General features: G+C 38.2%; 1 protein-coding gene across 1 annotated transcript in view; it reads right to left on the minus strand.

Moving 5' to 3' along the window:
• Positions 1-677: 677 nt before the first annotated feature.
• LOC122797861 (extracellular calcium-sensing receptor-like) overlaps positions 678-15,476 on the minus strand; it is a 176,172-nt gene continuing 161,373 nt past the window's right edge. The window contains exon 5 of the mRNA XM_044066382.1: positions 678-1,576. Coding sequence (XP_043922317.1) covers positions 678-1,576 — 899 coding nt within the window. The remainder of the gene's footprint in view (positions 1,577-15,476) is intronic.

Below are 15,476 nucleotides of genomic sequence, written 5' to 3' on the forward strand. Positions count from 1 at the left end.
GGTCACACCCCATGTGTCAACACAGAAAGATAGGCCATAATCTAATCACAGCATATGATATGCCCTACTACACTGTTATAGCATGCACAGATATGATAAAATGAAAATCAACATTCTTCATTTTTATCCACTGTCATCTTGTCAAGTTTCTGTAGAAAAGTAGATGATATGGTGGTTTATATGTATTAATCAGAATGATACAGTGGATATTAAGTAAAATGGCTATGACTGTTTATGTTGAAGGTATAAGTGTGAAGATGCTGTGACAAATAATTCAGCTGTTTCCACTGAAATTGTGGGATTTTTGTTTGTTGTGCTGAATCGTACTTGGCAGAATCCATAGACCAGCATTTTGGCATGAGACACTTCTCAATGAATGCCAAGTTATTAAATATGTTACCCTGAATGGATTTGAAAGAATGTTTTTAATTTAATCAAGATTGTGCAACAACCTGATATAGCCTATGAACGTCCCTTTGAAACTGTTAAATGGAACAGACTCAATCAGTTGGCACTCCCTGAGAAGTGCATTGACCAATACACCATATCCCATTAAAATTGTTAAGATCATAATGAAAACACTAAAAGAAATTAGACAACAGTGCATCAGTCTGATGGTACTGAAAGTAGGAGATACTAATACATAACAACTGAGTAGGTTGATGCTTGCATATAATTTATCTTCCACTTAACTTTTCTTTGGTGTTCATATTTGGTTTTAGCAAAATAATGAAGCACTTGGGAATAAATATACAGCTAATTAAGCCAGCACTAGAAGTCAGTATGGCAAATATCTCTACAGCAACCATATATCTTCCCTTTGTGCTCAGGTATGCTGGGATAAATGAAAGCCAGACACTAAGAAAAACAAGCATGCTGAAAGTAATATATTTTGCCTCATTAAATCTGTCAGGCAAATTTCTGGCTAAGAATGCAAGTAGAAAACAAACAATTGCCAGAAGCCCTAGATATCCCAACATGCAGTAGAACATGAATGCAGAACCTTCATTGCACTCATATATTATTTTTCCAAATTCAGAGTTTGTGTTTTTCTGCGGGAATGGGGTAGCAGTAGACAGCCAGAATGTGCATATCATAATCTGAATCAGAGAACCAGAGACAACAATGTAACCTGGTAACCATCTGGATCCTACCCATATCTGTAGTTTGCTAGAAGGATTCCTGGCCTTAAAAGCAAAAATAACAATGATGGTTTTAGCCAAGATGGAAGACATGCAGATGGAAAAGATGATGCCAAATGCAGTCTGTCTCAAGAGGCAGCTAGTTTCATTGGGCTGCCCAATGAATATCAGGGAACAGAGAAAGCACAGTGATAGAGCAACGAGCAGGAGGTAACTGAGGGTTCTGTTGTTGGCTTTGACTATTGGAGTGTCTCGAAACTTAATGATAATGCAAAGAACAAATATAGTAATGAAAAAAGCAAAAACGGATAGTCCAGTTAGAAAGAAGCCCAGGGAATCTTCACAGGAAAGGTAGTCAATGATTTTGGGTATACATTTTTCCCTCTTGCCGTCTGGCCAAAGATCTTCAGGGCACTGCATGCATTCCGTGGCACCTTTACAGAAAAAAAAAAAAATATCAAATACTGTTAACAATCAAGTTATAATTTTCTGACATTATATGCTCATTTATTTTAAACATCAAATAATGCCTTGTACGTTTCAATTTAACTGGCTTTACTATGTTCTAGTTGTTAAAAAGTTGATAAAATGCTTTAATGCAAAACTAATAATTAAAATTTTGGCTACCTGGCATTTGGTCAACCAACAAAGTGCTGCTCAGTTAATTCGGCACTTTGAGTGCCCTTTTTCAAATCTTTAACCTTCTATAATATCCTGTATACATTCTCTGGTCAGTGTGCTCTGAGCTAAGATATTTCCCTTTCCTCATGGCTTGACTTTCTTCACCATACAGCACTGGAATTTCCGGCCTGAAATCTGGCAGTATATTACCTGGGAGTAACGATCCTCCCTGCAAAGAAAGGTACTACTAATTTGCTGCTGCAGTTTGCTCTTCCCTCCTAGCTTGACTTTCTCCTCCATGTGGCATCGGGATTTGCAGCCTGAAATCTAGAAATATTATCTAAGAATAAATACTATCCCTGCTAAGAAAGACTCTACTAATCTGTTGTTGTGGTGTACGTGGACCATTATTATTTTTTATTTAAATCCCATCCAAAGGGATAAAATAGTTGAATGCTCAAATAAAAAATAAATAACATATTTTGAAAATCTATTGACAGTATCTGTGCAAGTATGCTTTGTCTGATTCTTGAACTCTACCAAAGCAGACTATTCCCCCTCCCCCAATATCCAAGCGTCTGTCACTTAATTCAAATATTTTCAACTACCTCTTCCATATGTCTTGGCAGTTATACTTTATATATTCAATTACCCTCTTTCTTTCTTTCTTTCTTTCTTTCTTTCTTTCTTTCTTTCTTTCTTTCTTTCTTTCTTTCTTTCTTTCTTTCTTTCCATATAATTTATTGACCAGGTTAGTCTTACTAGGCTACTGGCCTCTTCTCAGGGGGAGACCCCAGATAGTATTTGTAATACTAGGAGAAATTTGTCTAGGGCATTGGGTAACATCCCCTACTTATCGTTGTCGTGAGTGGGACACAGTTTCGCATGAGCACTTCATGTTTCCATTCCAGGCACAATGGCAGCCTGGAGAAACAAAAGCAGATTGAAATTGAAGGAAATAATGGAGTGGTGAGAAAAATGGAGGAGAATGCCGATGCTGAGACACGGGCATGCATGTCGGTTTCTGAGGGGATGCTTCTAAGAATTCTGTTTGATGGAGATGAGTGGGCAAATAATGGATGCGTGATTACATTTCTCCAGTTGGGAGGGTTGTGGGATGATTTACCTAAAGAAATGGTGATGTAGAGTGAGATAAAAAATAAAGGATATGTTTCCTAGGGGAAACATTATGCAGAACATACAAAAGGAGGAAGCAGAGACAATCTTGAAGAATACAGTGAGATGAAAAAGAAAACATATGCAGATTAACTTAATAAAGGTAAAAGGAGGTATTAGAAAAGAAAGTGTCAGAAGAAATTCGAAAAATGAAGTAAGTGGTAAGGATTCGAAATGAAGATGACAAAGTCAACAGATATGAAGTGGGGGACAATTTAATACCTCCTATAGGTGTAAAAGCACATACATTTAGAACATTTATTCAGATTAACAAAAAGAACTTTTGTGACATTATATTTGCAACTGTTTTTTCAATGGAACATTTTCTTGGAGAATATGAAAAAAAGAATTTGGGCTGCAACCCACTGAATGTTTAACAGAGAAACAAAAAGGAAACTTCATGCACAATTTCAAACAGAAGTGAACAGACACTTTGAAAGGACATTTGAAAATTCTATGTAAAGAAGTAACGGGCATTGAAATGTTTATTCATTGACTTGCAGATGGGATTCTAATATTGTGTTAAAAATAGAAAGGAAAAAAGTTATATATATATATATATATATATATATATATATAGATATATATATATATATATATATATATATATATATATATATATATATACACACACACACACACACACACACACACACACACACACACACACACACACACACTGTACAAAGCATGATAAACGTGGATGGGGGTGGTGTATCAGAAAATACTGAAGTCAACCCAATACTTTTTTTTTTGTGGAAAAGAAGGACATTTGATAAGGTACTCTGACAAAAGAAAATGTATTTGTGGGGAAATGGGTGATGATGCAAAAAATGTGAATTGAAATGTTATAAATGTAATGAAATTGGACATTTATGAATGGATTGTAAAAATGAAAAGAAGAGTAAGGAAAAGAAAGAGAAGAAAATAATTTTAGAAGTAGTAGAAGTAGCAAAAAAAAATTAGATGTGAAAAAAGTACTAAAGAGGATATAATAGAAGGTTCTGAAATAAGTGATAAAGAAGGCATAAACTGGGAGATCATAAAAACAATCTATTGGTAAAAGGGTAAAAGACAGAAAAAGAAGATTTAAGGAGATAAGTGCAAAAGAAAAAAAAGGAAATGGATGAAAAAGAATATATACAGCTAATGGCTGTGGTTTAGTATAATTGTTAAGGTGTTTTAGTCACAGACACATAGTAGGGTGTTTCAATTCTACCTTTGGGAGGGAAATTGGCTAGGCTTAGAATGGCCCATTAAAGCAGCTAGTCTAGTAATTAGCTTAGAACTTATGAAGCCATGCATCTAAGGAAAAGGGAACATGGAAATTTTAGAGTGCTTTCTGTAAAAATGAATAGTGTTAAGACAATAGTAAGAAGAATAAGAATTTTGGAGTAGTGTAACACGTGATGTAGATGTAATTATATTAGAAGATCCAATATTTTTAACAAATGAAGAATGGTTATAATTAAATGAAGAAAGATTACAAACAGAGAAACTATGGGGAGGAAAGATAATATGAAATTTGGAAATTGAGAGATATTCTGGAATAGCCATATTCTGCAGAAATACAGTAACGATATTAAATGTAACTTTAGAAAAAAAAGGGAAATTAACCGTTGTAGATTTAAAATGGAAATAACACTTATATAGAATTATAACAGTATATGCTTATACTAATTGTAAACAAAGGGAAAGCTTATTTCATCAGATTTTAGACTACGTAGAGATAAATATAAATATTATAATAACAGGAAACTTTAATTGTGATTTAAGAGGCAAATATAGAAAGTAAAGAAATTTTGTAAGAAAATATTAGAAGATATAAAATGTGTTAAGTTAAATGTTTGGGACAAAAATTCATAGACTTACAAAAGGGGTATGCATAGAACTGAAATAGATTACTTCATAGCATCAGAAGGTTTTGGTATAGGAGAAGGGGTGGTAGTTCAAACAATATTTTTTGATCATCTTGCAATGTGCCTAGAGTTAAAAGAAAACAAGGAGCATATACAGATATGAAAAGGAATAAAATGTATAAATGGGAAAGCATGGGATGAAGACAGAAAGAGATTAATAATGCAGTTAAGGAAAGATCATATCATTTTGAAAAATTTTAGAAAAAGTGATCTGAATGGTGGATGATAATTAAGGAAGAATATAAAAATGCTTTTTACAGTGGCAATATGATGTGACAAAAGTAAAGAAAGAAAAATATAAAAGAACATATGATGCATTGGAGGAATTAGGACATAATGGTAGAAAGACTTTGACAAAGAAAAAAATTATATGAAAAAAATCAAGAAAAATACAGTAATTTATATAAGCAAATATATTTTTACAAAGAAAAAGAGAAGTATTACATTACTTAAGCAGTTTAATAAAAGAAGATAATGTGTAGTGAGAGAAATAAAAAAATATAAAAAAGATAAATGGAAAGAACTCAGGAAAAATTATGAACAATATAGTGCAATATATACAATAATTGTTTAAAGAAAAAAAGGTAGTGACAAAACATGAGAAGTAAACAAAATAACAAAAAAGAGAATAAGGATTTGGAAAATGAGATGTTTTTACTTGAACTATATAAAATATTAGGACAGGTAAATGACAGGTAGATATAGATTCAGATGCAGGACCAGATGGAATTGTATATGAAATATATAAAAATTTAAGGGATTGGCAAAAAAATATGTTTTAAATATTTTGAATGAATGGTTAAATGAAGCTTTTTTTGTGTAAAGAATTATGTAGTGGAATACATAAATTCATATGAAAGAAGGAAGACAGAAGATAATTAAAAAAAAACTGGATACTAATAGTATTGAATTATAATCATTATAAGATCTTTATAAAAATAATATGAAAGAACTTGAAGCTAATATTTAAAATATTATGGAACATATTATACACAGGATAAAGGGGAAGTGTTGTCAAGAATTATAAATGAAATTTAGAAAAATTGAGGATGATATTATGAATAGAAGAGAAGAAGTGAAAATCATGATAGGAGACCTTAAAAAGGCATTTGATATAACTGGACATGAAATCTTATGGTGAATGATGAAAGAATATAAGTGAGAAAGTTTGGAAATTATGTATGTCAGCATATGGTAAAAATAAAGTAAAAATACTTGCAAATGGCTGGTTAAGCCAAGAGGTGCATATGAAGAGTGGTGTAAGACATGGATGCCCCATGAGTTGTATACTCTTTGCATTAGTTATGAATGTGATAGTATGTGAAATAAATTACAAAATGAAGGAGGTGGATTATACAACACCTAAAAAGTTATGAATTGCAGCTCTGTTTACATATGTAGATGATATTATAATAATTGCAAACAATTTATAAAACAAGTAATAAATTGCACTAAAGGTGATAGGGATAGCTTTAAATAAAGAGAAAAATGAAGGTATAGGTGATGCGGTAAAGATAGGGGGCCATATATATTACAATGAATGAAATGTCTGTATTATGTATAAATTTTGAGCATAAAGATATAAGTAGATTTCAATGAAAAAAAAAAAACAGTAGCAGAATTTAAAAAACTATCTTTTCAGTTGAACATACAAATTATCATTCTAATAAAAAGGCTTATTTGATAAATTCAGTACTGACAGGAAAAAATAGCAAACTTAGCAATGTATTTATGTTGCCAACAATATTTGAAAATTAATTATTGCTGATAAGTATTTCATTTATATGGGATTCTAGATTAAACTCAGGAAAAAAGAGGTTTTGTATGTAAACAAAGACAATGGACGTTTATGGTTAATTAATCAAGGGGCATATGCTGCTTCATCAAAATTATAGAAAGTGTTAAACTGGATAAATGAAATGAGAGATTAGTAGTATCACTGTATAAATGTAAGGATGACAAATTTGGGGTACGGTAAAAGATTCGAAGATAAAGAGAATGCATAAATGATGAAATAAAATGATTCCTGTAACTAGCCTAGTCCAGATACAGAGTTGCTGTACCCAGGACTGTTCGTAAGCTTCTGAGCCCAGCAAGCCTTTCTGTGTTGGATAAAAGCCTTCTAGCTTATCAGTGGGAGTGGTAAGCACTAGATAGCCTGTCTACCACAAGAGGAGTGGTTCTTGGCCCAGAAATTGTAGTTTATTAAACATTTGGGCAGTTTGTCCATCTCTTTCAACTTTCTGGTTTAAAAGACCACATCTATGCTTGTTTCCCAGCTTTCCTGTAACTAACCTACTGGGAAGCACTAGAAAGCCTGAAACTGATACAAGCCTTCTAGCTTAGAAGAGAGACTTTGGAGTGATTAAGTATCAGTTTTCTGTACTGTCTTGCTGTACTTAACTGTTTTCCACCTAAACGGTGATTTTACAGCCTTTATTGTGATTTAAAAGCTTGTTTTTTCACATATTGTACTTATTTGAATGCTTGCACTTTTAAAAAGTCTTTTTTGTTTAAATAATTTGTTTAACTGTTGTAGGCTACACACCAAAGTGCAATAGCCTTTTCTGATAGTTTGTAGTTGTTTAAAGCTGTTTTAAGTGCATTTTTTACTGTTTTTGCCTTATCTTTTCAAAAAAATGCCTTGTTTCCCACCTTTCTAAGCTAGTATAGTCCAGTTTTCAGGCTAGTGTTGAATTCAGGGCTGTGTTACAAGTTTCTGAGTTGCCCATACCTTACTTGGATAGAAGGAAGTTTCTCTGTTCACCTGTGAGAGAGGGGAGCTTTGAGTAGTCTATCTGTCCCTGGTGGAGTGGTTCCAGCCCAGAAGTTAGTAGTTCATTGGCCATTTTGGGCTAATTTCTATCTCTTTCATTTCCCTGCTAAAAAAAGCATTTGTGGGGGTTTGCGCGCTGGGCAGCGCCGGTTAGCTAGGGCTAAATTATTCCTGGCTCCACTAAGTCTCCTCTTCAGTTTTTCCCTTGAAACTAGTCTAACTCTCAATCTAAGCACTCAAAAATCATCCTACAGTCCAGCACTTGCTCAGACCTAATAGCAAGCACTAATATACCCTGACACTTGATTGTCCAGCAGGGCAAGGCAAAGAGCTCACTCTACTATTCAGGCATGACCAAAGGGCAATTTCAAGTGTACTCTCCAGTCCAGCTGGTGAATCTGGGTATCCTGAGGCAATGTTACAACTGCCTCATGTACACAGACAGCCCTCTCCTCCTACCATAAAACACTAACATATGCAAGAGATGCAATTGTACAGCCAAACTGGAGGCTAAGCTCTCTCCACCCAAGACTGGAACAGACAGTTAAGACTTGCACCACACGTCCAGCCATACATAGACCTACTAAATCAGCACTGGCAAAAAATACACATAAATACACAAAACCATACTTGGAGGCTCAAAATAAAAACCTGCAAAAGCATCAGAGACCTCCAAAGCAGACGCCCAAACAACCTGCACCTCCCGTCACAAACTAGACAACACATAAAACACAAAATCAGTGTGCCGCACAATCACAGCCCTTAAGGCGAAATAACATACCTAACACACTAATAATAGGTGACTCTATAGTCAGACACACTGACATCCCACTCACTAGGCTGGACAAGGAGAAGGTTACTGTTAGCTGCCTGTTGGCAGTCATAACCTGCCACATAACACAAGCACTCAGGTCAGTCCAGAAAAAGTACAAATATAACTCTGTCATTATTCATGTTGGTGTGAATGACCTGAGATGTACCTCCCTGGACTAAATGAAAAAAGACATGGAAGAGCTCTCTGATCATGTAGTCCAGGCAGGTATGACCCTGACCCTGAGTAGCATCCTGCCCTCACCAAGAATGATACCTCAGTATAAAGAAAAAAATGATCAGTTTCAACAATTGGCTAAGCTTCTGGTGTCATTCAAAGGGGATACAGTGTCTGTCAGCCTGGGACGACATGCTCGACAAGCCACATTGCTTCACAAGAGACGGCTTGCTCTTGTCACCCCTAGGCTTTTGAATACTGGCCAAGGCTCTTGCTGCCCCCATAGTGACTTTTTTAGGCAAGGCTCAAAAGTCAAATCCACTTCCGTAAACAGCACAATTAACAAAAAACTAAGGGCTATGCTACTCAATGCCAGGAGTTTAAATCTCAAAATGCACGCACTCAAAGCACTCCTCAGTATGGAGAACTTGAACATCTGTGCAGTAACTTTAACCTGGTTCAAGGCTCCAGAGAGCACCCCAGCACTACTGGGCTACAACTAATACCACATTTTTTGGCCACAGAAAATGGACCAAAACACAAAAGGAGGGGGTGTATCCATATTCATCAAGGATACCTACACCTCCAGGTTAGTGGCGCAGCATGATACCTCTGAGATCATCCATGTGCAACTAACATCGGGCAAATCTGCAATGCAAATTGTGGCCTGCTACAGATCACCCTCCATGACCCAGGAGCACCACTCCGCTTTTCTGAAGACACTGGAAAACATGAAGGTCCTATCGAACACCTTGATATTGGATGATTTCAATTACCCTACCATTAACTGGGAAAACTGCTCGAGTACAAACTCCCAGGCCCAGTGCTTCCAAGAATTAATCAGCTCAAATGCCCTGGATCAGCTGGTAAACTCCCCCACCAGAAGTGAAAACATATTGGACTTGGTCATCACCAACATGGGCGACAAGTGTTCCACACCGGAGGTCAACCTGTCACAGGTTAGATCAGACCATAAACTAATCACTATGGATGTCCACACCCCACTACCACCCCCAACTAAGGAAACCACAGTAAAAAACTTTTCTAAAGTAAACTTCACCTTACTTAAGTCAGAGGCGGTAAGTTTCACAGCCTCCACGCTAAAGGATAACGCTGCCCAAGATGCAGAAACCTTTACAAATGCACTCTATGAGCACCTTCAATGATGCATGGATCGTGCCATCCCTAGCAAAGCCAAGACTCACTCCTCTAAGAGAAGAAAACCAGTTTGGTGGACCCCTGCCATGAACAGGCTATACAATAGAAGGAGGAAACTAGTTCAGAAAAAAAGCAAATCCCAAGAATGAAAGACATCCACAATCAGTATCAGTAAGAAACTAAGGTCCCTCATAAAATCATCCAAGGCTAACTTCAAAAGAAAAATAGCCAAGGATTCAAAAGATAACCACAAAGCCTTCTTTAGCTATGTTAAGAATCTAAGTGGCAACTCGCAGATATGCACTGAGCTAGTGCAAAATAGCACAAAATATACTGAACCTACTGATATTGCCAACATCCTGGCAGATAGATTCAGTACAAACTTCACCCCCCTCTCACCCCCAAAAGGGCCCACAACAATACAGGAAAAGTGTAGTGTCACATATGCACAGGTGAAAACAGCCCTTTCAAAAGCCAAAAACACAGCGTTAATGGGGCCAAATGGTGTCCCAGGCTGTGTCTTGCATGAACTACAGAACAAACTAACCCCCACCTAAACACGCTGTTCAATCTCAGCGTCTCCACAGGCTATGTGCCCATAGAATGGCACACAGCAATGGTTATTCCACTCCACAAAGGAGGGGCCACAACTGACCCTGGTAACTATCACCCCATAAGCCTGACTAGGCTGGTCTGCAAGGCTATGGAGCACATCATCATGGAACTCATTAACAAAGACATTGGGTACCTCCAAACACTTGACCCGACCCAGTTTGACTTTGTTAAGGGCAGATCATGCCTACTAAACCTGGTTGACTTCTTTGAGACAGTCACCAAGGTCATAGATGAGGAAAAGTTGGTTCACACAGCCTACCTTGACCTCACCAAGGCTTTTGACACCATTCCCTACTTGGGTATTACAGAAAAACTCACCAGCCTGAATATATACCCCTAAGTCACGAGATGGGTTGCCAACTGGCTTACAGATAGAACTCACAAGGTAAGAATAACAGGCTCTAGGTCTGACTCTAAATCAGTCACAAGTGGTGTCCTGCAAGGCTCGGTCCTGGGACCTCTACTGTTCAGCATATACTTCTCAGGAGTACAGACAAACACAGTAAGACTATGGCTAACTAAGTTCGCCAATGACTGCAAACTAGGAGCCATAATTGACTTTCCGGCTAACAAGGACATCCTCCAAAAGGGCCTTACTGAGATGGACACCTGGTGTCAAAGTCAAGGCCTCAAGCTAAATGCCAAAAAATGCATAGTCATCCCATTTGGGAAAAACAAAACATCCATGAATTACAACATAGGTGGCAGCCTTCTTAATACAGAAGAGGTAATAAGAAATCTGGGGACCCAGGTAGATAGTAATCTCTCCTTTGACAATAATAATGCCAATAATAATGCCAAAGTAGTTAGGAAATCCTTCTATGTGGCCCATCTAATTACTAAAGGGTTCGCATCTAGAAATAAAGAGGTCATAGTGCCCTTCTACTCATCACTCATCAGACCCATCATAGAGTACAATGCCCCATTTGGGATGTACCTCACAAGACACGTCCAACAGCTGGAAAGACCACCAAAGTACCTCACCAAGAGGATTACTGGCCTCAAACATATGTTCTATGCAGCCTGACTGAAAAAACTCCGGCTGTAGTCAGTGAACATACAAATTATCATTCTAATAAAAAGGCTTATTTGATAAATTCAGTACTGACAGGAAAAAATAGCAAACTTAGCAATGTATTTATGTTGCCAACAATATTTGAAAATGAATTATTGCTGATAAGTATTTCATTTATATGGGATTCTAGATTAAACTCAGGAAAAAAGAGGTTTTGTATGTAAACAAAGACAATGGACGTTTATGGTTAATTAATCAAGGGGCATATGCTGCTTCATCAAAATTATAGAAAGTGTTAAACTGGATAAATGAAATGAGAGATTAGTAGTATCACTGTATAAATGTAAGGATGACAAATTTGGGGGTACGGTAAAAAGATTCGAAGATAAAGAGAATGCATAAATGATGAAATAAAATGATTCCTGTAACTAGCCTAGTCCAGATACAGAGTTGCTGTACCCAGGACTGTTCGTAAGCTTCTGAGCCCAGCAAGCCTTTCTGTGTTGGAGAAAAGCCTTCTAGCTTATCAGTGGGAGTGGTAAGCACTAGATAGCCTGTCTACCACAAGAGGAGTGGTTCTTGGCCCAGAAATTGTAGTTTATTAAACATTTGGGCAGTTTGTCCATCTCTTTCAACTTTCTGGTTTAAAAGACCACATCTATGCTTGTTTCCCAGCTTTCCTGTAACTAACCTACTGGGAAGCACTAGAAAGCCTGAAACTGATACAAGCCTTCTAGCTTAGAAGAGAGACTTTGGAGTGATTAAGTATCAGTTTTCTGTACTGTCTTGCTGTACTTAACTGTTTTCCACCTAAACGGTGATTTTACAGCCTTTATTGTGATTTAAAAGCTTGTTTTTTCACATATTGTACTTATTTGAATGCTTGCACTTTTAAAAAGTCATTTTTTGTTTAAATAATTTGTTTAACTGTTGTAGGCTACACACCAAAGTGCAATAGCCTTTTCTGATAGTTTGTAGTTGTTTAAAGCTGTTTTAAGTGCATTTTTTACTGTTTTTGCCTTATCTTTTCAAAAAAATGCCTTGTTTCCCACCTTTCTAAGCTAGTATAGTCCAGTTTTCAGGCTAGTGTTGAATTCAGGGCTGTGTTACAAGTTTCTGAGTTGCCCATACCTTACTTGGATAGAAGGAAGTTTCTCTGTTCACCTGTGAGAGAGGGGAGCTTTGAGTAGTCTATCTGTCCCTGGTGGAGTGGTTCCAGCCCAGAAGTTAGTAGTTCATTGGCCATTTTGGGCTAATTTCTATCTCTTTCATTTCCCTGCTAAAAAAAGCATTTGTGGGGGTTTGCGCGCTGGCGGTTAGCTAGGGCTAAATTATTCCTGGCTCCACTAAGTCTCCTCTTCAGTTTTTCCCTTGAAACTAGTCTAACTCTCAATCTAAGCACTCAAAAATCATCCTACAGTCCAGCACTTGCTCAGACCTAATAGCAAGCACTAATATACCCTGACACTTGATTGCCCAGCAGGGCAAGGCTCTTTATTCACCCCTCACCAACCAAGCGACTAAGCAGCTCACTCTACTATTCAGGCATGACCAAAGGGCAATTTCAAGTGTACTCTCCAGTCCAGCTGGTGAATCTGGGTATCCTGAGGCAATGTTACAACTGCCTCATGTACACAGACAGCCCTCTCCTCCTACCATAAAACACTAACATATGCTAGAGATGCAATTGTACAGCCAAACTGGAGGCTAAGCTCTCTCCACCCAAGACTGGAACAGACAGTTAAGAGGAGAAGGTTAACACTTGCACCACTCGTCCAGCCATACATAGACCTACTAAATCAGCACTGGCAAAAAATACACATAAATACACAAAACCATACTTGGAGGCTCAAAATAAAAACCTGCAAAAGCATCAGAGACCTCCAAAGCAGACGCCCAAACAACCTGCACCTCCCGTCACAAACTAGACAACACATAAAACACAAAATCAGTGTGCCGCACAATCACAGCCCTTAAGGCGAAATAACATACCTAACACACTAATAATAGGTGACTCTATAGTCAGACACACTGATGTCCCACTCACTAGGCTGGACAAGGAGAAGGTTACTGTTAGCTGCCTGTTGGCAGTCATAACCTGCCACATAACACAAGCACTCAGGTCAGTCCAGAAAAAGTACAAATATAACTCTGTCATTATTCATGTTGGTGTGAATGACCTGAGATGTACCTCGCTGGACTAAATGAAAAGAGACATGGAAGAGCTCTCTGATCATGTAGTCCAGGCAGGTATGACCCTGACCCTGAGTAGCATCCTGCCCTCACCAAGAATGATACCTCAGTATAAAGAAAAAAATGGTCAGTTTCAACAATTGGCTAAGCTTCTGGTGTCATTCAAAGGGGATACAGTGTCTGTCAGCCTGGGACGACATGCTCGACAAGCCACATTGCTTCACAAGAGACGGCTTGCTCTTGTCACCCCTAGGCTTTTGAATACTGGCCAAGGCTCTTGCTGCCCCCATAGTGACTTTTTTAGGCAAGGCTCAAAAGTCAAATCCACTTCTGTAAACAGCACAATTAACAAAAAACTAAGGGCTATGCTACTCAATGCCAGGAGTTTAAATCTCAAAATGCACGCACTCAAAGCACTCCTCAGTATGGAGAACTTCAACATCTGTGCAGTAACTTTAACCTGGTTCAAGGCTCCAGAGAGCACCCCAGCACTACTGGGCTACAACTAATACCACATTTTTGGCCACAGAAAATGGACCAAAACACAAAAGGAGGGGGTGTATCCATTTTCATCAAGGATACCTACACCTCCAGATTAGTGGCGCAGCATGATACCTCTGAGATCATCCATGTGCAACTAACATCGGGCAAATCTGCAATGCAAATTGTGGCCTGCTACAGATCACCCTCCATGACCCAGGAGCACCACTCCGCCTTTCTGAAGACACTGGAAAACATGAAGGTCCTATCGAACACCTTGATATTGGATGATTTCAATTGCCCTACCATTAACTGGGAAAACTGCTCGAGTACAAACTCCCAGGCCCAGTGCTTCCAAGAATTAATCAGCTCAAATGCCCTGGATCAGCTGGTAAACTCCCCCACCAGAAGTGAAAACATATTGGACTTGGTCATCACCAACATGGGCGACAAGTGTTCCACACCGGAGGTCAACCTGTCACAGGTTAGATCAGACCATAAACTAGTCACTCTGGATGTCCACACCCCACCACCACCCCCAACTAAGGAAACCACAGTAAAAAAACTTTTCTAAAGTAAACTTCACCTTACTTAAGTCAGAGGCGGTAAGTTTCACAGCCTCCACGCTAAAGGATAACACTGCCCAAGATGCAGAAACCTTTACAAATGCACTCTATGAGCACCTTCAAGGATGCATGGATCATGCCATCCCTAGCAAAGCCAAGACTCACTCCTCTAAGAGAAGAAAACCAGTTTGGTGGAGCCCTGCCATGAACAGGCTATACAATAGAAGGAGGAAACTAGTTCAGAAAAAAAGCAAATCCCAAGAATGAAAGACATCCGCGATCAGTATCAGTAAGAAACTAAGGTCCCTCATAAAATCATCCAAGGCTAACTTCGAAAGAAAAATAGCCAAGGATTCAAAAGATAACCACAAAGCCTTCTTTAGCTATGTTAAGAATCTAAGTGGCAACTTGCAGATATGCACTGAGCTAGTACAAAATAGCACAAAATATACTGAACCTACTGATATTGCCAACATCCTGGCAGATAGATTCAGTGCAAACTTCACCCCCCTCTCACCCCCAAAAGGGCCCACAACAATACCGGAAAAGTGTAGTGTCCCAGAAATCACAGATGCACAGGTGAAAACAGCCCTTTTAAAAGCCAAAAACACAGCGTTAATGGGGCCAAATGGTGTCCCAGGCTGTGTCTTGCATGAACTACAGAACAGACTAACCCCCCACCTAAACACACTGTTCAATCTCAGCGTCTCCACAGGCTATATGCCCATAGAATGGCACACAGCAATGGTTATTCCACTCCACAAAGGAGGGGCCACAACTGACCCTGGTAACTATCACCCCATAAGCCTGACTAGGCTGGTCTGCAA

The sequence above is a fragment of the Protopterus annectens genome, chromosome 3.part1, assembly GCF_019279795.1.
Source record: "Protopterus annectens isolate FY-2018-M chromosome 3.part1, PAN1.0, whole genome shotgun sequence".
Taxonomy (NCBI): Eukaryota; Metazoa; Chordata; order Ceratodontiformes; family Protopteridae; genus Protopterus; species Protopterus annectens.